The following is a 23,801-nucleotide window of genomic DNA, read 5'->3' as shown; positions in this document are numbered from 1 at the left end:
AGTGTTTTGAATTCTTTACTCATACTATTTATATTCATAAGGAAACATAAAAGTCCAGAAATACTGCCGTGCAGAACCCCCCCTCCCCCTCTTAATAAATACAGGATCAGCTACTCTAATCCTCTAAGTTCTGCTTTCTAGAAACCCATTCAATCACTCTTTTGTCTAATCCAGTTGCCCTTATTTTCGTCAGTAGTCTCCAATGACCTATGCTATCAAAAGCGTTGTATAGGTCATGGTAAAACAGTCCATTTGACCTGAATTTAAAATATCTGCTACATTTTGCTTGAATCCTACTAGTTGAGCCTCACTGGAATAACCTTTCCACAGAAATCTTGTCTATTCCAACTGCTTATCTAGCTTTCGAATTGTTTATCTTTTTTAAAATATCTTTCTTACATACATACATACATACATACATACATACATACATACATACATACATCATTATAGACTGTTATGCCTTTCAGAGTTCAGTCTGCAAGCCTCTGTGAATTTATTAAATGTTGCCACAACCCTCTATTTGCAACTAGTGCTGTGGCCTCATTTAATTCTATACCTCTTATCTTTAAATCGTTAGAAACTAAGTCTAACCATCATCGTCTTAGTCTCCGTCTATTTCTCTTACCCTCCATAACATAGTCCGTTATTCTCCTAGGAAACCTATCTTCCTCCATTCGCCTCACATGACCCCACCACCGAAGCCGGTTTATGCGTACAGCTTCATCCATCGAGTTCATTCCTAACAGTCTTTATCTCCTCATTCTGAGTACCCTCCTGTCATTGTTCCCACCTGTTTGTACCAGCAATCATTCTCGCTACTTTCATGTCTGTTACTTCTAACTCATGAACAAGATATCCTGAGTCCACCCAGCTTTTGCTCCCGTAAAGCAAAGTTGATCTGAAAACAGACCGATGTAAGGATAGTTTTGTCCGGGAGCTGACTTCCTTTTTACAGAATACTGTTGATTGCAACTGCGAGCTCACTGCATTAGCTTTACTGCACCTTGATTCAATCTCACTTACTATATTACCATCCTGGGAGAACATACATCGGTTTTCTGTGGTTTCCCATTTTCGCACCAGGAAAATGCTGGAGCTGTACCTTAATTCAGGCCACGGCCACTTCCTTCCAATTCCTAGGCCTTTCCTGTCCCATCATCGCCATAAGACATATCTGTGTCGGTGCGACATAAAGCTGAAAAAAAAAAAAAAAACATACATCTTGAATACTTGAAATTATCTACCTGCTCCAGTTTTGTGTCACCAATCTGACATTCATTTCTGTTGAATTTCTTACCTACTGACATCAGTTTAGTCTTCAAAAGGCTAATTTTCATACCATACTCATTGCACCTATTTTCAAGTTCCAAGATATTAGACTGCAGCCTTTCGGCACAATCTGCCATTAAGACCAAGTCGTCAGCATAGACCAGACTGCTTACTACATTTCTACCTAACTGAATCCCTCACTTCCACTTTATACCTTTCAGCAGATGATCCATGTAAACTACGAACAACAAAGGTGAAATATTTCAGCCTTGTCTAACCCTGTAAGTACCCTGAACCAAGAAATCATTCCACCATCAATCTTTACTGCATCCCAATTGTCAACATAAATGCCTTCGATTGATTTTAACCCCTTCGGTGGCGGGTTTTGGCAGACCTCCTGTGCCAGAAAAGTGAGGTTTTTTCGGAGGAATTTATTTATTTTTAGGAAGCAAGGAATGAGTAACAATTATTAAGGGAACACATTCATATATTATTCAAGGTTAATAAAAACTTACTTTACACTCTATTTACACTTCTTAGAGTAGGCCTGTGATATAGTTTCATAAAATATTGGTGTTTTGAGTAGGGCCTATACTGTCCTGTGAGCAATGCATTTTTATTTCAGGCTTTTGTATTATTCCCATCAGCAATACTAACGCAATAAATTGCCAAATTTTGTAAGAGCTTCTTTTTTCCAAAACTGTACCCTTCCATGCGGAGATTTATTTACAAGGTTTTCAATGCACTTTTAGCATAGGGCCAACGAATTTTTTTCGGTCACTGTCAAATTTACAACTTCATCTGTTAGAATCAGTTCAAAACAGTCAATCGCACTCACCTCTGGTAATAAGCTAAGCTTCACACCAGGATTTCCCGTAAATTGAATAAAATTAGTTCACACACTATCCCCAGGCTTACACTTTTTCCAAACGAATGTATATTCAACATCTACCATCACCTTAGCGTCTGACGTAATATCTTCTTCACTTTCACTAGAATTACTAAGGTCATCATCTGAAGAATCAATAGAATCATTATAGCTACTATCAGAAATACTAATGTCACTTAGTGATTCATCTTTGATGTAGTTCCTTATTTTGTCTTCAGACAAACTTCTCTTCCATTTCGCGCTCGCCATTTCTTTTTACCTCGTCAGCTGGCCAGAGGTTGTATATGTAAAGTAGAGAAGATAAGGCATATTTTAAGCCAGACGCTACGTGAATACAGCTGGAAATCCTCCCGCCATCTGTTGAGAATACTTGAAAACATTTTCCCAAACGATTAGAGTACTCGAGAAATTATTGGGCGATCGCGAAATGAACACTGCAGCTAAACGAGAATTTCTCGGGCGGTGACGTTATGGGCAGGCGTGCGCCACCCGAGAATTTCTCGGGCGTGCCACTGAAGGGGTTAATAATCTACCCTTAATCCCATAGTCCCCCAGTATGGTGAACATCTTTTCCCTCTGTACCCCGTCAATATGCTTTCTCTAGATCTATGAAACATAAACACAACTGCCTATTCCTCTCGTAGCATTTTTCAGTTACCTGGCGCATACTGAAAATCTGATCCTGACAGCCCCTCTGTGGTCTGAAACCACACTAGCTTTCATCCAACTTTCTCTCAACCACTGATCGCCCCCTCCCTTCCAAGATGCCAGTGAATACTTTGCCTGGTATACTAATCAATGAGATACCTCTATAGTTGTTAAAATCCTTCCTGTTCCCTTGTTTACAGATGGGTGCAGTTACTGCTTTTGTCCAATCTGAAGGTACCTCACCAACACTCCATGCTAATCTTACTACTCTTTGAAGCTATTTCATCCCTGCCTTCCCACTGTACATCACAATTTCATATCTAATTTCATCTATTCCTGCTGCTTTATGAGAATGGAGTTTATTTACCATCCTTTCCACTTCCTCAAGCGTAATTTCACCAACATCATTTTCCTCCGCCCCATGAGCTCTGTTGTTCACGACACCACCATGAAGATTTCCTTTTACACTGAGAAGATTTTCAAAATATTCCCTCCACCTGTCCATTGATTCCCTGGGGGATCTATGAGTTCACCTGAATTACCCAAAACACTGTTCATTTCCTTTTTCCCCTCCCTTCCTAAGATTCTTTATTACAGTCCAGAAAGGTTTCCCTGCTGCTTGACCTAGCCTTTCCAGGTTATTACCAAAATCTTCCCATGACTTATTTTTGGATTCAACAACTATTTTTTTAAACTCTGATTCTTTCATCACCATACAATTCCCTGTCTGCATCAGCCCTTGTTTGGAGCCATTCCTGATAATCCTTCTTTTTACATATACAAGCTGCTCTCACCTCATCGTTCCACCAAGGTATTCCCTTTTTTCCATCTTTACACACAGTTGTTCCTAGGCATTCCCTTGCTGTTTCCAATACAGCATCCCTGTATGTCACCTATTCTCTTTCTATATCCTGAACCTGTTTACTGCCCGCTGTTCGGAACTTGTCACTAAGCATATCCATGTACTTCTGTCTAATTTCCTTGTCCTGGAGATTTTCTACCCTTATTCTTTTGCAGACAGATTTCACTTTCTCTATCCTAGGCCTAGAGAACTTAGTTCACTATAGATCAGATAGTGGTCTGTATAATTAAAAAATCCCAGAAAACTCATACATTCCTAACAGATTTCCTGAATTCGAAGTCTGTTAAGATATAGTCTATTATGGATCTGGTACTCCTACCCTCCCATGTGTAGTGGTGAATAGCCTTATGCTTGAAGAATGTATTCATAACTGCTAAACCCATACTGGCACAGAAGTCCAGCAAACGCTTCCCATTCCCATTAGCTTCCATATCTTCCCCACATTTACCAATCGCCCTTTCATATCCTTCAGTTCTATTGCCAACTCTCACATTGAAATCGCTTGCTGTTGACCCTGACTATGATGTCACTCAATGTTTCATAAAACTTGTCAATTTCAACCTCATCTGCACCCTCACATGGTGAATACACTGAGACAATTCTCATCCAAATTCCTCCAATTGCCAAATCTACCAAAATCATTTGCTCATTTACATGTCTAACAGAAACTATGCTGGGTGCAATAGTATTCCTGATGAACAGCCCTACCCTACACTCTGCCGTTCGCTTTTTAACACCAGCCAAGTACACTTTATAATATACTATCTCTTCCTCATTATCTCCTCTTACCCAAATATCTCTTACTCCTAGCACGTCCAGGTGCATCCTCTTTGCCGACTCAGCCAGTTCTACTTTCTTTCTCCCATAAGCCCCATTAATACTGATAGCTCCCCATCGAATTCCATTTCATTTGCCAAGTTGTTAACAAGGAGTCCCTTGCCTGTCAAATGGGAGTGGGAGTGGGACTCCGTTACTCCCATAGGTCCGAGGCTTGCTTAAAATGTTCTGAACTTGGTAAATTCGTGAAGCAGGATGCTACCCTATTTACACATAGTCCAAGTGAGGATTTCTCTTCTAATGAGTTAGGGACCACTGGTGGATTGTGTAGTCCTAGCTGCCTGAGCACAAGGAGGGCCATGACTCAGAATATGTCCAAGATGCCCACTCCCATTCAGTAGCAACTGGTATCCTGACTCTCACAACTACTTAATAGCCCACTCAGCCGTTGCCCATGGTTCACGAACTAGGATGTGACTACAGTAACCCATGCCATGAAACATGTAATATCTTTCTTATCATAGGTAAATTTCACCTCCTCCAGGTGGACATTATCATTATGTCCAACTGTCTTTGTGTACTGCTGATTAAATACTTCTGCCTTCTGTAAATCCTCACATGTATGTTCCCCTTGTCCATAAATATTCCTGGAATGTCCTTCCTGGTATGGGACTTTGGCAGTCATAAGAATTGTAGTGAAAAGTGGAAGAGTATAATAGGTTCCTGCCTTAAAGTACATATAATTACCATTCCATTTTTCATTAAAATTCATATGACTTCCAGTTATGCTTGCCACCATGTTATCTTTAGCTGACTTTTTTGCTAAATTCAGTTTCCTGGAAATTTCCTTCAGTCTCTCTATACTTTCAGAAGCATTCCTAACTCTCTTTCTGACCTACATCTCCTTCTTAAATTTCTCTGTTACAGCATAGTGTGTCTTTAACATTCCATACTACTTATAAAGTTACTGCCCATTTTTACACACATCAGCAATTGCTTTAAACCCATCCCATAGACTGTTTACATTTTTATTTACCAGTTTTCACTGATCAATTTTTACTTAACTCCCTCATGCCCCTCTTATCAACCATATGGTACTGCTTAGGTAACAGTCCTACTTTTATAATCTTCCTTCTTATCACATTTATTTGTAACATTGTCTAAAATTGCTTCATGATCCTTTATAACATCTACAACTTTGGTTTCTCTATAAAGCTCATATGGTTTTTTATCAGCACTATGTCTAAAATATTCTTCCCTCTATTTGGTTCCATTATTTTCTGATTCAGCTGTCCTCAAATTAGTATATTTACAATTTTTTGGTCATGTCTGTCATTCGCGTTACTTTTTCAATTGACATTTGGTAAATTGAGATCACCTGTTACAATCACATTTATTTCTGTGTCATTTCCTGCATCTTATAAAATAAGTTTGTGTTTGCGTGTCCCTGTTCGCTTCCAGGTCTTTACATCCCAAAAAAGTCTACGTATATATTTTTGCTCCTGTTCGTTTTTTTACCTGAGCGTTTATGCCTCAGTTGGGTGAACGTCTTCCATATCATAGTCAAGAAACTTGGTAATTAAAGTTTCTAATTCTATTCTTATTCATGGCCTTGGGGTTTACTCAGCTTACAGCAGTGATAAAATTAAAAATATTGGATGACTTTCGCTCCTCCAGGGCTCTCCATGACCTTAATGGAGGTAGTTTTTCTGTGTAAGTTTTGCTTGTATATTATGCTTTCCATTGTACTTCCAAACTTTTCTGTGTTGGTAGTTGCATTATATTGATTGTGGTATTGCTATTGTGAATTTTCTTATTAAATTTGTCTTTTCAGTATGGAAAGCATGGCGCAGGAGGTCCTGAACATGTCCCACCTGGATGGGACTGGTGGATTGGATTGGTTGGCAACTCCCGCTATTATAACTATACACTTTCTGTTAATGGAACAGCCAGACGCTATAGTAGCGACTATTTAACTGATGTTATTGTAAGTCTTTTTTTTTTTTTTTTGCTATTTGACACATTAAACACTACAACTCACTTGGTTGAAGGACATCATCATATTCTGAAGTCATGTTCAGGACTGTGTTGTTACATGACTTATTGAAGAGTTTGTCAGCATTGCATTTTCATGTTGAAACTAGTGTGTGCCAGCTAAGCAGTACCTTTTTTGTTTAACATATAAAATGCAGTAGATTTACAGCAATTTACAGAATGAAACTGGTCTGAGGCAAGGGGATGCACTATCTCTTCTTCTATTCAACATTGCTTTGGAGAAGATTATCAGGAAATTTGCTCTTGTACCTACTGGCATCATATTGGGGAGACAACTTAAAGTCCTTGCATATGCGGATGATATTGTTCTTATTGGCCGCAATGAATTAGAAATTAGGCAGTTATTTGTGGAACTAGAGGGAATGGCAGCAAAAATTGGGTTATGAATAAATGATAAAAAGCCACATTACATGGTTGTACAGAGAGTGAATCATGAGGAGGTTGACAGATTGCCTTTAAAGATTGGGAAATATATATTTAAAAGAGTGGAATAGTTTAAATTCCTTGGTGTATTAATCGATGAGCAAAACCAAAGGCAACAGAAACACCAAGCTAGAATTGTATGTATGTTGGGTATTCAGCCCGAAGGCTGGTTTGATCCTCTACAGCTCCACCAACAGCTGTCATAAACAGCCTAGGTGTCACTGAAGAGGCATACTAGGGAAATGAGGAGTGAGGTAGTTTCATGTTGCAAATGAGGCATTTTACTCTATGAGCCCTATATTAGGCTCCAAGTTTTTAACAAGGAATGCAAAAATGATTATCTACAATGCAATCATTCAACCAGTACTTCTGTATGATTCTGAGACATGGAGTATAACCAAGAAAGAGCAGCAGCAGTTGCAAGTCTTTGAGAATAAAGTTTATAGAAAAATATTTGGCCCATGGTTCAGTCCTATCTCTCAAAGCTGGCAGAACAGATCTAATTATGAGATTTACACCCTCTGTCAAAAACACACAATAATGGGTGTGATAGAATCCAACAGACTGCGCTGGGCTGGACATGTACTGAGGATGCAGGATAACAGAGAACCATTAGATCTATACAAGGGATCTCTTAATGGGATAAGACCTTCAGGAAGACCCTGAAGCACCTGGAAGAAGGAGATCAACAAGATATGCCGGACCTTCCAAATTGATAACTGGGAAGAGCAGGCTGAAGATCGAAAAGGATGGAAGAGGATTGTGAGATCGGTACAGGAACTTCACATCCCTAAGAAACCTATAGAGTGAGTGAGTGTGATTTACAGCAATGCAAGCCATTGCAACTGAAATTTAGGAGAAGGGTAATGATGAGAACTCTACTGCTGCTGCCGCCGCCGCCGCCACCACCACCACCACCACCACCACTTCTTCTACTTTGTGTCCGGCTCCATGGCTAAATGGTTAGCGTGCTGGCCTTTGGTCACAGGGGTCCCGGGTTCAATTCCCGGCAGGGTCGGGAATTTTAACCACCATTGGTTAATTCTGCTGGCATGGGGGTTGGGTGTAAGTGTCGTCTTCATCATCATTTCATCCTCATAAAGATGTGCAGGTCACCTAAGGGCGTCGAATCAAAAGACCTATACCTGATGAGCCAAGTATTACCTCGGACACTCCCGGCACTAAAAGCCATGCTTCATTTCATTTTTCACTACATAATGCCCTTTTACACATGAAGTTTCTTCCAGTTCTTGTATAAAATTTGGTCCTTTGTCAATCTCTTTACATCATTTGGTATTTTCTACTTTTTCTAGGCAAGTCCAAGAATATAGTCTATTCATTTTAGTCTGGGTTGTTCCTTTCTTGTTTTCCCCTGACACCAAGCTTTAAAAATCTGATTTGGCTTTCTCTGTTGGTGCATTCTGATGGCATGCCTTAACCTCCTTTCTGTCAAAGATGTTGGTCAGTGGTCAGACATTCCCCTTTTATTGTGGTGATTCTATATCTCTTCTCATCTCTTCCGCTGTATCGTAAGATCCGTTAAAACCGATTAATTCTTCCACTTTGTAGTCAAAATTGGTCCAAAAATTCTCAAAAATTTTATGTATAGAATACTTAGTAACCCACACAAACTCGCAAAATTATTCATTTCTCGTCAGCTTGGTTTCCCATCATTTTGAATATGAAATGCGATGAAAATTACCCAATAGGTTGTGGTAAAACTAATCGCTCATACAATTTCCCTTTTTAACGGTTTTAGACCATACGTTATGCAAAAATGATCATTTGATGCTTATTTTAATTATAATTTTGATGCATTATTATCAGAAACCTAAAATAATAATAATGACGACGATGTTGATGATGATGATGATGATGATGATGATGATTATGAATGTGAATTTGTTCTAAGGACCAAGATCTTGAAATATTTATTTTCAACCAGCTATAAGTATTTTTTAAATGTTATTGTTATGATAAATTGTTAAAATAATTAATGATACAAAAATTATACATAACTAAAACAACAAATATTCTTTATGGTATTTTGGCTTCTTAATTATTAAAATCTAACATACTGCACTTGAAATTATTGTAATATTACTGTGTCTGTTTAACATCATCATTTAAACATGAAAATACATGCCTACCTCAAATGGAACATCCCGTAACCTTCATAACATTATAACTTTTTTTTTTTTGGACGTACTGAATGTCCATTATTTCCGGATTGAAGTAGATACACCATTGGAATGTCAAAATTCTGCTGTATAATTTTCCTACCTCATTCACATGTGTCAGAACAGTGAATAATGAAAATGGGAGGATTCTGTATGGACAAATAATAATACATACATATATACATACATTATCATTATAGACTGTTATGCCTTTCAGCGTTCAGTCTGCAAGCCTCTGTGAATTTACTAAACGTCGCCACAATCCTCGATTTGCAACTAGTGTTGTGGCCTCATTTAGTTCTATACCTCTTATCTTTAAATCGTTAGAAACCGAGTCTAACCATCGTCGTCTTGGTCTACCTCTACTTCTCTTACCCTCCATAGCAGAGTCCATTATTCTCCTAGGTAACCTATCCTCCTCCATTCGCCTCACATGACCCCACCACCGAAGCCGGTTTATGCGTACAGCTTCATCCATCGAGTTCATTCCTAAATTAGCCTTTATTTCTTCATTCCGAGTGCCCTCCTGCCATTGTTCCCACCTGTTTGTACCAGCAATCATTCTTGCTACTTTCATGTCTGTTACTTCTAACTTATGAATAAAATATCCTGAGTCCACCCAGCTTTCGCTCCCGTAAAGCAAAGTTGGTCTGAAAACAGACCGATGTAAAGATAGTTTCGTCTGGGAGCTGACTTCCTTCTTACAGAATACAGTCGATCGCAGCTGCGAGCTCACTGCATTAGCTTTACGGCACCTTGATTCAATCTCACTTACTATATTACCATCCTGGGAGAACACACAACCTAAATACTTGAAATTATCGACCTGTTCTAGCTTTGTATCACCAGTCTGACATTCAGTTCTGTTGAATTTCTTACCTACTGACATCAATTTAGTCTTCGAGAGGCTAATTTTCATACCATACTCATTGCACCTATTTTCAAGTTCCACAATATTAGACTGTAGGCTTTCGGCACAATCTGCCATTAAGACCAAGTCGTCAGCATAGGCCAGACTGCTTACTACATTTGCACCTAATTGAATCCCTCCCTGCCATTTTATACCTTTCAGCAGATGATCCATGTAAACTACAAACAGCAAAGGTGAAAGATTACAGCCTTGTCTAACCCCTGTAAGTACCCTGAACCAAGAACTCATTCTGCCATCAATTCTCACTGAAGCCCAATTGTCAACATAAATTCCTTTGATTGCTTTTAATAATCTGCCTTAATTCCATAGTCCCCCAGTGTGGCGAACATCTTTTCCCTCGGTACCCTGTCATATGCTTTCTCTAGGTCTACGAAACATAAACACAACTGCCTATTCCTCTCGTAGCATTTTTCAGTTACCTGGCGCATACTGAAAATCTGATCCTGACAGCCTCTCTGTGGTCTGAAACCACACTGGTTTTCATCCAACTTCCTTTCAACGACTGATCGCACCCTCCCTTCCAAGATGCCAGTGAATACTTTGCCTGGTATACTAATCAGTGAGATACCTCGATAGTTGTTGCAATCCTTCCTGTTCCCTTGCTTATAGATAGGGGCAATTACTGCTTTTGCCCAATCTGAAGGTACCTTACCAACACTCCACGCTAATTTTACTACTCTATGAAGCCATTTCATCCCTGCCTTCCCACTATACTTCACCATTTCAGGTCTATTTTCATCTATTCCTGCTGCTTTATGACAATGGCGTTTATTTACCATCCTTTCCACTTCCTCAAGCATAATTTCACCAACATCATTTTCCTCCTCCCCTTGAGCTTCGCTGTTCACAACACCACCAGGATGATTTCCTTTTACATTGAAAAGATGTTCAAAATATTCCCTCCACCTCTCCAGTGATTCCCTGGGATCTATTATGAGTTCACCTGAATTACTCAAAACACTGTTCATTTCCTTTTTCCCTCCCTTCCTAAGATTCTTTATTACTGTCCAGAAAGGTTTCCCTGCTGCTTGACCTAGCCTTTCCAGGTTGTTACCAAAATCTTCCCATGACTTCTTTTTGGATTCAACAATTATTTGTTTCGCTCTGTTTCTTTCATCTACATACAACTCCCTATCTGCCTCGGCCCTTGTTTGGAGCCATTTCTTATAAGCCTTCTTTTTACGTTTACAAGCTGCTCTCACTTCATCATTCCACCAAGATGTTCGCCTTTTCCCGTCTTTACACACAGTTGTTCCAAGGCATTCCCTGGCTGTTTCTACTACAGCATCCCTATATGCCACCCATTCACTTTCTATATCCTGAACCTGCTTAATGTCTACTGTTCGAAACTTCTCACTAATCATATCCATGTACTTCCGTTTAATTTCCTCGTCCTGGAGATTTTCTACCCTTATTCATTTGCAGACAGATTTCACTTTCTCTACCTTAGGCCTAGAGATACTTAGTTCACTACAGATCAGATAGTGGTCTGTATCATCGAAAAATCCCCGGAAAACTCGTACATTCCTAACAGATTTCCTGAATTCGAAGTCTGTTAAGATATAGTCTATTATGGATCTGGTACCCCTAGCCTCCCACGTGTAGCGGTGAATAGCCTTATGCTTGAAGAATGTATTTGTAACAGCTAAACCCATACTAGCACAGAAGTCCAGCAAACGCTTCCCATTCCCATTAGCTTCCATATCTTCCCCACATTTACCAATCACCCTTTCGTATCCTTCAGTTCTATTCCCAACTCTCGCATTGAAATCGCCCATTGGCACTATTCTAACCTTGCTGTTTACCCTGACTACGATGTCACTCAATGCTTCATAAAACTTGTCAACTTCATCCTCATCTGCACCCTCACATGGTGAATACACAGACACAATTCTAGTCCTAATTCCTCCAACTGACAAATCTACCCACATCATTCGCTCATTTACGTGCCTAACAGAAACTATGTTCCGTGCAATGGTATTCCTGATAAAGAGCCCTACCCCAGACTCTGCCCTTCCCTTTCTAACACCCGTCAAGTACACTTTATAATCTCCTATCTCTTCCTTGTTATCTCCCCTTACCCGAATATCACTTACTCCTAGCACATCCAGATGCATCCTCTTTGCTGACTCAGCCAGTTCTACTTTCTTTCTTCCATAAGCCCCATTAATATTGATAGCTCCCCATCGAATTCCATTTCGTTCGCCAAGTTGTTTCCAAGGAGTCCCTCGCCTGTCAAATGGGAGTGGGACTCCATTACTCCCATAGGTCCGAGGCTTGCTTAAAATGTTCTGAGCTCGGTCGATTCATGAAGCAGGATGCTGCCCTACTTGCACATAGTCCAAGTGAGGATCTCTCCTCTAACGGGTTATGGACCACCGGTGGATTGTATAGTCCTAGCCGCCTGAGCAAAAGGAGGACCACGACTCAGAATATGTCCGAGATGCCCACTCCCATTCCATAGCAACTGGTATCCCGACTCTTAGGACCACTTACTAGGCCACTCAGCCGTTGCCCATGGTTCACGAACTAGGACGTGACTACAGTAACCCACAAACATGAACCATAATAATAATAATAATAAAAATAATAATAAAAATAATAATTAGACAAAATGTCTGTGTTCCAAGTAGGGGTGGACTATGTGATTGACCTGGAATGGTCCATCCAAGCTTCCATTCTGTTAACTATCGTAAGAAATCCAAAAAATGTTATGCTTCTCTTTAGGTTAATAATTATTGGCACTGCTATGAAACTATGCCAGTGGAAAGGCTGTGCCCATAAATAATCTCTGTCTGTGACTGATCTTATCACTGAGTTTACTCCCATAGCCTTCATATCAAACCCCTTTCCACAAAATTGTGAGATGATGGCTCTTCTGCCTCTTATACCATTTGGACTCGATTGTCTCATTCGTCATTGGAGCTGTTGACTGGTTTAGACAAGGGTAATTCCACGAGTTCTGAAGGCAAGCAAACTTATTGTCTTATGTGACTACATAGGAGACAGTGAATTAGGTATTGGAGGAGATATGTGTTTTTCTTGCCCATGTGTTCTCAGTTTATCGGTGTTTATGATGTTTGACACTTATTACCAAATTAGTATTTTTGTTGTTCATGTTTTTTTTATGACATTCATTACCCAGTTACTGTTCTTGTTTGTTTTTTATTACCTATTAATTTTCTTGTTGTTTGGCATTTATTACCCAAGTAATGTTCTTGTTATTTGATGCACTATTTTTGAGTACTGTATATCAGTATTTCATGCCTTTGTAAGACACCCATCATACTTTCCATTCCATGCCTTGGGTAATGCTGCCCCTCTCCTTGGATTATTATTGTCTTTGTCAATGAAATTCACAGTATTTTAAAACCATTTATCCTGTTCCACACCTTTTGATATTCATACTTCTCTGAGTGTAAATGTTTTCTGTATAGTTATAAATGTTCTGTGTAGAGAGATTACAGTTTAGATTTCCTGCGCCAGAAGCGAGTGATGAAGGGAAAGTTTTTGATGGTATTAGCTACTCCAGCACCACATGCTCCGTTTACTCCTGTGCCCAAATACCTGAACAGGTTTAAGAATGTCAAAGCAATGAGGACTCCAAACTTCAATATTCCAGGTCATATGGTAAGAAAAAATTAGTGAGCTTCTTCTGAGTATTATCAACTAGTTTAAAATTACTTTGACTGGTACTGTAGTAATTAGTGTGATAGTGAAATAAACCAGTTTCTACCATTTGAGGTTTTGAGTTTACTTGGCTGAATGGCCCTTATGAGCCCAAGGTGGTGGATCCAATCCCTGCTTAATCTGGTGATATTTGAGGGTTCTCTAATATGTTAGCCTTGTGTCAGTAAATATACTGGCACATAATAGAGTTCCAGCAGGACAAAATTTCCAGTACCTCAGCATTTCTGAAAACTGTGGAAACTGTAGTTAGTAAGACAGAAGAGCAATAACATTGTTATTAGAATGAGTGTTTGTTATATACTCTTTCTTCAAATTATTTACTTATTCTGCAGTGCGAAGAGAACTACCACACAACTTTGTTTTATGAGTAATATTTTGAGATGAAACCTTTACAGGAAAGAATATGGCATTGAGAGCTGCTTGGGGTTCATTACTTTTAAAGAAAGCCAAAATTATAGCTAACTATTTTGCCAGGTTCTTCTGTTCGTGATCTCCATTCATGAGCACCACTAAAAATTTTTCGTTTGTGGAACTCATTTTTTAAAACATACTAATGTCTGTCTGTCTGTCTGTCTGTCTGTCTGTCTGTCTGTCTGTCTGTCTGTCTGTCTGTCTGTCTGTCTGTCTGTCTGTCTGTCTGTCTGTCGACATCTGGCCGGAGGCTGGTTGGATCCTCAAATAGGACCACCGAAGTTCATGCATTTATGGCAGTGCTATAATGCGGCATACTAGACAAAATGGAAAGTGAGATAGTTTGGCATTACTTTCCTCACTGAACCGGACACAACTGACTCTAAAAGTAGCAACTTTCATAACATCCAGGCACACTAGTCCTGCTCTGAATGTCATTACTCTGCTCCACCCATACCTCAGTAGCTTCCATACCATCACAGCCATAAATGAGTGAGACTGAAACTTCAATGAAAGTCACATTTTGTACAGCATCCATCAAGCAGGCTAAACACTAATGTAGCACAGAATAAAGTGAAGCAGGCATTGAGAGCTTGCTCCCTTTTCAACGTAAAATAACTTCAGAATTAAGAACCGAATAACGGGGGGGGGAATGCTCCCTCGACTTATATATGTGACAAAAAATCATATTGTTATAAAATGAAGCTTGCTAGAATTATAACTAAAGGTACTGTAAAGTGTTAGTGCTGCTAGTGTTCTTTGCTGGAATCAACAATAATTATCTCATTGGTTTTACATTCCACCAACTACTTTTTAGTTTTTGAAGATGCCAAGGAGTTCTTATATGTGCTGGTAAACCTATGAGCACAAGGATTGCATTTTTGAGCTCCTTCACATTATGCCAGACTGAGCCAGGTTTGTACCTGCCACCATAGGCTCAGAAGGCTTCACCATCCAAGCTACCCAGCCCATCTTGCTAGAATTACAATTTTTCTGCCAATGCTTGAGTGTATCCAACCAAGTACTGATCTTAGCCTCAGCTGCATTATGAATTCATTTTGGCTAAAGTATCTTCAGTTCTTATTTGATTTCTGAAATTAAAATGACTTTGATAGGGTTTGAATATTTTACCTTGTTGAGGAAATGTGTAAAAAAAATACCCTGGCATTAATGTAAATACTCTATCACTGCACAAAAGTTATCTCTTCCTTAAAAACAAATAACAATATTACTAACTCACTGAAATAATATGAAAATTGGAAATGTTTTGATTAAAATGCCAAATTAGGTGGAATGCTATGCATTGCAGATCCTGCAGGTCTGTTAGCTGTTCCTCTGTTTACCATAGACCATTTGATTTAAATAGAGTCTTGTAATCAAAATAATTTTTTTACAAATTCTCTAATAACATCGGTAACTTCAGTCACTATTATGAAATGTTAGTATTTGTTGTTTTCCCTGTAATGTGTGTTGATACATGATTGTGGAAATTAACTGTTTCAATTGTTAAGGAAAAACACTGGTTACTTCGCATGAAGCCATCACCTCTACCAGATTCCATGCTACCAACCCTAGACAGTATCTATCACCATCGATGGGAAACATTGCTATCTGTTGATGATTTGGTGGAGGCAGTCATAAAACAACTTAATTCTATGGAATTATTATCAAACACATTTGTAATATTTACATCAGATCATGGCTATCACATAGGTAGGTCTGAATAACGCAGTATGAAACCCTTAAGGAACTAGATGACTGGGATTCTTCCGTACCTTTCTCCATTCCTTATACATTCAATGTTTTAGGTCAGTTTGGACTTCCATGGGACAAACGTCAGCCGTACGAGAGTGATATTCGGGTGCCTCTCCTGATACGTGGCCCACACATACCAAGCAAAATGCTTATCTCCCAACCAGTATTAAATATCGACTTGGCTCCTACATTCATTGCAATGGCTGGCTTGCTGCCCATTGAGAATATGGATGGGAAGTCATTCCTTGATCTTCTAATCTCTAAACCGGAATATACAGGGAGAATATTTCTTGTTGAATACAGAGGAGAAGGAGATGATGAGAGCGTTGCCTCAGAATGTGTATTGCCTTTGGATAACAACTTGGCAGTAAGTACCAACTAGGTACCTATTTACTACTATTTTTATGAATTCATTTCTATGCACAGCGGTATATTTTATCATCAGTTCTGTCATAACTTGTAGTTGTTTGCTTTAGTGTGTGTAATTGAAATTTTGGCTTAGAATTGAGATGAGTGTCCCATGATTTTGAAAAGAAGAATCTGGCATAGGATTTTTTTTTTTTTTTTTTTTTGTGTGTATTTTGGTTTGTATTCAAACTAAAATATCTGCTGAAAGTTACTGGGGTTTGGGTCTGAACCAAGTGATTTTGATTTCTTAGTTTTATAATGGAGTGTATCTTACCAATCTCATATTTCTTATATCTAGAGACTTGTTATCATGATGATCATGATGATGATTGTTTTTTTTTTTTTTTTTGCTAGGGGCTTTACGTCGCACCGACACAGATAGGTCTTATGGCGACAATGGGATAGGAAAGGCCTAGGAGTTGGAAGGAAGCGGCCGTGGCCTTAATTAAGGTACAGCCCCAGCATTTGCCTGGTGTGAAAATGGGAAACCACGGAAAACCATCTTCAGGGCTGCCGATAGTGGGATTCGAACCTACTGTCTCCCGGATGCAAGCTCACAGCCACGCACCTCTACGCGCACGGCCAACTCGCCCGGTGATGATTGTTTCAAGGGGCCAGAAAATGTCATTGACTCCTGAGTTGTCATAATATTCTGCTTCGAATCTTCATAATTGGTGGAAAGTTTGAATTCAGGATTGAGAATCTGATAATTAAAATATTCATGCCTTGTAGCAAATTGGTTTTTTTTTTTTTTTTTTTTTGCGTCGCACCAACACACACAGGTCTTAGGTGACGATGGGAGAGGAAAGGGCTAGCAGTAGGAAGAAAGCGACCGTGGTCTTAATTAAGGTACAGCCCCAGCGTTTTCCTGGTGTAAAAATGGGAAACCACTGAAAAACCATCTTCAGGGCTGCCAACAATAAGGTTCAAACCCACTATCTCCCGAATGCAAGCTCACAGCTGCACGCCCTTAACTGCACGGCCAATTCGCTCAGTAGCAAATTGTTCATAGAATTACAGTACATATGTAAATTCCACTTGATGCTATGCTGTTGTTGGAAAAGAACTTCACAGTACAACTCATTATGTGATGATGATGATGATAATGATTATTATTACTATTATTATTATCATTACTACATTCCTTCAGTTGCTATAGATTTTTAAAGAGATTCCAGGATGTCAGAATTTTATCGTAAAGGAGTTCTGGAAGTGCTAGATGGCAAAGACGTGGAATTGTTGCTTTTCACCCTTAAATTAATTCAGTTAAGAAGCACATATGTGCAGGTGTGCTAATTCTTCATGTTTCACTTCTGAAAGTTAGAATTCAATCCTCTTATTCTGGGTCATTCATACTTGTTACCCTGGCTTATGCTCTAACGCACCAAGCTCCCATGGTCTTCTTGGTGGGATTAGAATTAAGGTAAACAATTCAAAGTCAAATACCAAGGGAGCTGCCTTGCGTGGTTCCGGCTGTGTAGCTGTTAGCTTGCATTTGGGAGATGTTGGGTTCGAACCCCAATGTCAGCAGTACTGACGATGGTTTCCTGTGGTTTCCTATTTTCACACCAGGCAAATGCTGATGCTGCACTTTAAATAACGCCATGGTCACTTCCTTCCCAGGCATTGCCCTTTCCTATCCCATTGTCACCATGAAACCTGTCTGAGTTGTAGCAGCATTACGCTACTCACGAAAGAAATGAAAGTCACATATTTCATAATCAATATTCTCTTTATATTGGTAATAAAAATTAGATGTTTATAATTTTTTTTTTTTTTTTTTTTTTTTTGGATACTTGTAGAGGAAGCTCTCTGTGGTAGGGTAGAGAAACTGTATCAAAATATTTTTTTGGTAGCAACAACCAGACTACTTCTTCTTCTTCTTCTTCTTCTTCTTCTTCTTCTTCTTCTTCTTCTTCTTCTTCTTCTTCTTTATGCAAACCACTATTTATTTTTCATAACTCAATGGAATTAACTTGTGGGAATCATTGCTCATTGATCAGGTTCAAGTTGGCAGTGTGCATGCCAGTGGTTACAAGTGTTCTCCATGCATTAATTATAGTTTTATTGGAAAAATATCTTGACATACTTGAAAAGTGTAACGGTGCATTCGGATAAGTCTTGTGGTGATTTAAAGAAGATTCACCTATTGGAAAAGCTCTTAGTAAGCGAGAAGTGTTCTCTTAAGTGTCTGACTTAGTGTGGCAGTGAAAGCCTTGGTCAGGGTGGCCGTGCTGTGATGGGGAGGGCAGAATTGTCAGACTTCCTATCGCTGGGCAGCCACTGTTGTGCTTAACTCTCGCATTAATTGGAGACATTGAGCCCCGGACCTAAGCAGTGTACAATATGTGTGAAAGCAGTGGACATCGTAATCAACTATTGTGAAGTGCAACCGTTGTTCATTAAGTAGTCACAGGACGTGTGCAAAAATGTCAACTTCTGAATACTGGAAATTAAAGAAAGGGGGAAGAATATGGACTTGTTGGAATTGTGAAATGCCACCACTAACGAATTCTTTAATTTCCAATACCAGTGACACTGTTTATGAATCCATGAATATATAGAAACATGAACATAATAACATATTGGGAAGGAACAAATAGGTGAAAATTCAAGTCATTTAAGGAGAGGTAGGAACACAAAAAGGAAACAGAGTAGGATAGAAACAATAGGTCATCATAGGAAGAGGGAAAATAGAAAGAGAAGAAAATATTTTTTTTTTAAAAGACAGAATATTAAGTCAGTCTCTACATCTTCAAATAGGTGGGCTCTCTCCAGAGATGGGAGTTACATATTGTCGTCGTCATCATCATCATCATCATCATCATCATAATCATCAATTCCCCTTTTCCAGCTGACACCGGGTAGGGGCAAATATGATTCCTCTCCACGTCATCCTGTCTCTTCACCACTCCCCATCCAACACTGTGTTCCAGTCCTGGTTCTGTTGTCCTATGCTCTTCTTCACAGATTCCATCCATTGTGATCTTGGCCTCCTTCATCCTCTCTTCCCTGTCATCTGCATATCCCGTACTTGTGTTGGCAGTCTTTCTTCTTTCATCCACTTGATATGCCCAAACCACCTCAATTTGTTCTGTTCCAGTTTGTCGTTTAGTTTTTGCACATTTAGCTCTGTTTGTATGTCTTCATTTCTCACTCAGTCCTTGTCTTCTGTACCATACTCATGAGGAATTTCATTTCAGCTGCCTGTACTATACTCTCATCTCTCTGAGTCATTGTCCAGGTTTCTGCTGCCTTTTTTCATTATAGGTAAGTAATATCTCTTCTCTAGCCTGCATTAGCACATCTTTATTCCACGTTAATCCCTGTACCTGGTGGTAAAAGGCACTCCACAGTTGTACCCTTCCACTGATTTCCAAATTCAATCTTCCAGTTTCTGTCAGTTTACTTCCTAAGTATTTGAAGTGTTCTACTATTTCCAGTTTCTTGTCTGGCTCCATGGCTAAATGGTTAGCGTGCTGGCCTTTGGTCACAGGGGTCCCGGGTTTGATTCCCGGCAGGGTCAGGAGTTTTAACCTTAATTGGTTAATTTCACTGGCACGAGGCCTGTGTGTATTTGTCGTCTTCATCATCATTTCATCCTCATCACGACATGCAGGTTGCCTACGGGCGTCAAATCAGAAGACCTGCATCTGGTGAGCCGAACTTGTCCTCGGACACTCCCGACACTAAAAGCCATACGCCATTTCATTTCTTTTTTTTTTTCCAGTTCCTTGTCTCCAGTTTTGACAACTCCTTATCCTTCTTTACTTCCTCTATTCATCACCATTGTCTTGCTCTTCCCCGTGTAGATCCTCAGTCCCCATTGTTCAATTCAGTACCAGCTGTTGTTGTATCTCTTCCTCATCCTCTGTCTAGATCACATAATCATCTGCAAACATCATTTCATTCATTCTTTCCCCTTGAAAATCTCTTTTCTTGCTGCCTTTACGATGTCATCCATCACCATTATGAACAGTAAAGGTGACAACACACCTCCCTTATTCCAGTTTGTCCAAACCATTCTGATCTACAGACAGTTGTCTTCACACAGCTATTACAGGCCGGGCGAGTTGGCCGTGCGGTTAGGGGCGCGCAGCTGTGAGCTCGCATCCGGGAGATAACAGGTTCGAGCCCCACTGTCGGCAGACCTGAAGATGGTTTTCCATAGTTTCCCATTTTCACACCAGGCAAATGCTGGGGCTTTACCTTAAATTAGGCCACGGCCGCTTCCTTCCTATTCCATAAGACCTATCTGTGTCGGTGTGGCGAAAAGCAAATAGCAAAAAAAATTTTTTTAATAGCACAGCTGTTACAATTATCGTATCTTGCTTTTATCACTGTTATTAGTAGAGCCTGGATTTCCATGCAAATGCATGTTTTTAAATCAGTTAGTTACACTTCTCAAACTTTGGATATATTCGTTTTATGGCTTAACAATTAGGGGCTGCCTGGCCGAGGCGGTAAAGGCGTGCTCGGTTTGCCCGGAAGGACGTGGGTTCGAATCCCCGTCAGGAAGTCGTAAAATTTAAGAAACAAGATTTCTACTTCCGGAAGTGCATATGGCCCTGAGGTTCACTCAGCCTACACCAAAAATGAGTACCAGGTTAATTCCTGGAGGCAAAGGTGGCCGGGTGTAGAGCTAACCACTCTACCCCATCATGTGCCAAGGTTAACAATGGTGGAAGCCTTTACCTTCCACTCCTCCAGGGGCCTTCATGGCCTGTACGGGGGTGACTTTGCTTTGCTTTGCTTTGCTTTGGCTTATCAATTTCAAATAACCGTTCTTTTTTTGTGCATGTTTGCATGTTTTGGCCTATTAAGGAGAAAATTCATGTATAATGCATATCTTGAAGATTTTGGATTTAATAGCGAATATTTGGACGTTTAGTACTGCATAATATGACTTTTCCTCTAACTATTGCACATATATAATGTTAACTTCCATGATAGTGGCTTTTCTGAATGTTAGTTTGCAGAATTGGGGACCCTTTTTCCATGTTATACGTTATGTCTAATATTGAGAGACGGAGAGAATGTATTCCAGGCATTCTATCTGACAACCAAAGTTAGTACATACGGTAGAGGTCCTATAATTCAATTAACCAAACACTTCTTATATGTTGCTTGAGTAAACATTGATGCAAGCGGGAAGGCCCCACGTCGATCACTAATTCTTAGGAATAAGGTGTCCCAGTTTTACAGTTGTACATTGCTATAAATTGAACCGTAAATTGTGCATTACTCTTTGACGACTCATACTTTCGCCTATGTTAGACGAACAAAACGAAACTCGTATCGCACTTCTGTGGTGCCACATCACTAAGATAGCAGCTTACAAACCTTGGTTTTGCATTGAACCCTCTTCCATTGTTATCCTGTAATTTCCTACCCAGAACTCTCACTCGTCACATGCCTTTGTTATTGCAGCAGGCAATCGTTACCAGTTATTGAGGACATTCAAATGTGTCTGCAATCATCGCACAGAAAAGTGACCCGATCAAATCCTGATTTTGAATTTGTCAAGCTTAAAGAAAAAACAAAAAAAAACGTATTGTGGTGAAAATGTAAAAGACGTACAATTTGACTTCACTTAGTCCCAAATGTCTTAAATTAAGTATGGACCTGTCAATTCTTGTGACGTAGAAAGATCATTTTTTGTGCTTAAGAATGTGCTGATAGATAAACACATGAGCTTAAATAAAGACAATTTGTAGAAATTAGTAGTTGTAGAATGTTTCAAAAGGAGCTGAATTTTGATAATGCATATTTTCCACTTCATTGTGCATGTTTATCGATATGATAGTGCATGAATGCATGCATATTTTGAGATTTGATAGTGGATGGAAATCCGGGCTCTAGTTATTAGTTCCTTGCCAATGCCCCTGTGTGTCAGGCTTTCCCAAACTTTTAATATAGGGATGTTGTCGTATGCCTTTTCTAAGTCTGTAAAAGTCATTACTGTATCCTTCCCATATTCCCAGCTCTTTTCCATGAACTGTCTCAGAATGAAAATGGGTTCTACTGTTGATCTCCCACTTCTGTATCCAAATTGTTCCTCTTGTAACTGATTTGCCATCTTTTCTCTAATTCCCCTTTCCAATATCTTCTCCATTATCTTGGCAGCATAGGAGAGGATGGTGATTCCTTGGTAGTTACTGCACATCTTCTCATTTCCTTTCTTGAATATTGGTATCATAACCTCTTTTTCCTAATCCCTGAACAATTTTTCTCTCTCCATACACACCTGAGAATTATATAAGTCCACTGGGGTCCTGCTGGTCCTGCAGCCTTGATCATTTCTATGGCTACTTCATCCATTTCCACAGTTTTTCCCTTTTTTTTTTTTTTTTTTTTTTTTTTTTTTTTTTTTTTTTTTTTTTTTTTTTTTTTTAATGCTCATTCCACCTCTGTCATTGTAATGTCTGATTCCTTCTCTGTTACTTCCTCTATTCCTGCTGCCTGAATACCTTCTCCATGTACCTGGTTTCTCACATTCAGCAGGTCACTGAACTATTTTTTCCATCTGTTCATTATCTCTTCTGGTTTTGTCAGTATTACTCCTTCCTTACTCTTCACAAATCCCGAGTTCAAAGTTCCATTCCTACATTTTATTTTAATTCCAATTCTTTTTTTCCTCACAGTTCAAATCCTCCTTTATTTCCTGGGTGAAAGTTTTGCAAATTTTCTTCTTTTCTTTGGCTACAATTTTTTTGCAAACTCTATGTATCACACACTACTCTCTTCAGTCTTTTGTAGTTTCCATTCCTTCCAAGTTTTCTTCTCTTCCTTTATTTTGTCTTTCACTCTATCATTCCATGTTGTCTCATTCTCTCTTACCTTTCCTGATGTTCTGCCACATGTTTTCTCTGCACTCCATACAAATGCACTCTTAAAATGATTCCATTCCTGTTCAACATGGCTACTATCTATCCTTGGTATCAGTTTTCATAATTATTTCCTGAGCTCTTCCTGAACCTTCTTTTCCATTAATCTCAGACCCTTATCTTTTTTCTCTTTGTCTTGTAGTTTTGTGACCTTGCCTATTTGCAGCTTTGCTATCACTGCTCTATGGTCACCCCAAAAGCTTCAGCAAGCATAGCTGTAACACCCATAAGGCCTTTCTGATGTCCTTTTTCCACTAATATGTTATCAATCAGGGTTTTCATTCTTCTGTCCCCCCATCTGCACCTGGTCATTTTCTGGCTATTTTCTTCCCGAACCATTGTTTCTTATTATTAGTTAGTTCCTCTGGCAGAAGTCTGTTAAGATTCCCTTTCTGGATTCTTGTTGACATATCCATATGGCCTCAGAACCTCTTCTCTTCCCAGTCTCTCTCTTCCCACTTGTGTGTTCAGATCTCCCATTATAATTACTTCCTTGTCTTCTATGTATTTCTTCACTTCTTCGAGAAATCGTTCTGTATTCTCGTCTTTATTTCCAGTTTGTGGAGCATATACTTGGAATAGATCTCTTGTTCCTGTCTGAAACTGTATTCTT

At 39.3% G+C, this 23,801-nt stretch overlaps 1 protein-coding gene across 1 annotated transcript in view; it reads left to right on the top strand.

Moving 5' to 3' along the window:
* The window catches only part of LOC136864119 (N-acetylglucosamine-6-sulfatase), a 140,391-nt gene that overhangs the window by 72,794 nt on the left and 43,796 nt on the right, over window positions 1–23,801 (top strand). The window contains exons 5-8 of the mRNA XM_067140719.2: window positions 6,283–6,435; window positions 13,494–13,667; window positions 15,650–15,851; window positions 15,947–16,260. Coding sequence (XP_066996820.2) covers window positions 6,283–6,435; window positions 13,494–13,667; window positions 15,650–15,851; window positions 15,947–16,260 — 843 coding nt within the window. The remainder of the gene's footprint in view (window positions 1–6,282; window positions 6,436–13,493; window positions 13,668–15,649; window positions 15,852–15,946; window positions 16,261–23,801) is intronic.

This window comes from Anabrus simplex, chromosome 2, assembly GCF_040414725.1.
Source record: "Anabrus simplex isolate iqAnaSimp1 chromosome 2, ASM4041472v1, whole genome shotgun sequence".
Classification (NCBI taxonomy): domain Eukaryota; kingdom Metazoa; phylum Arthropoda; class Insecta; order Orthoptera; family Tettigoniidae; genus Anabrus; species Anabrus simplex.
Note: the sequence above shows the minus strand (reverse complement) of the source record. Positions and strands in the feature narration are given on the sequence as shown.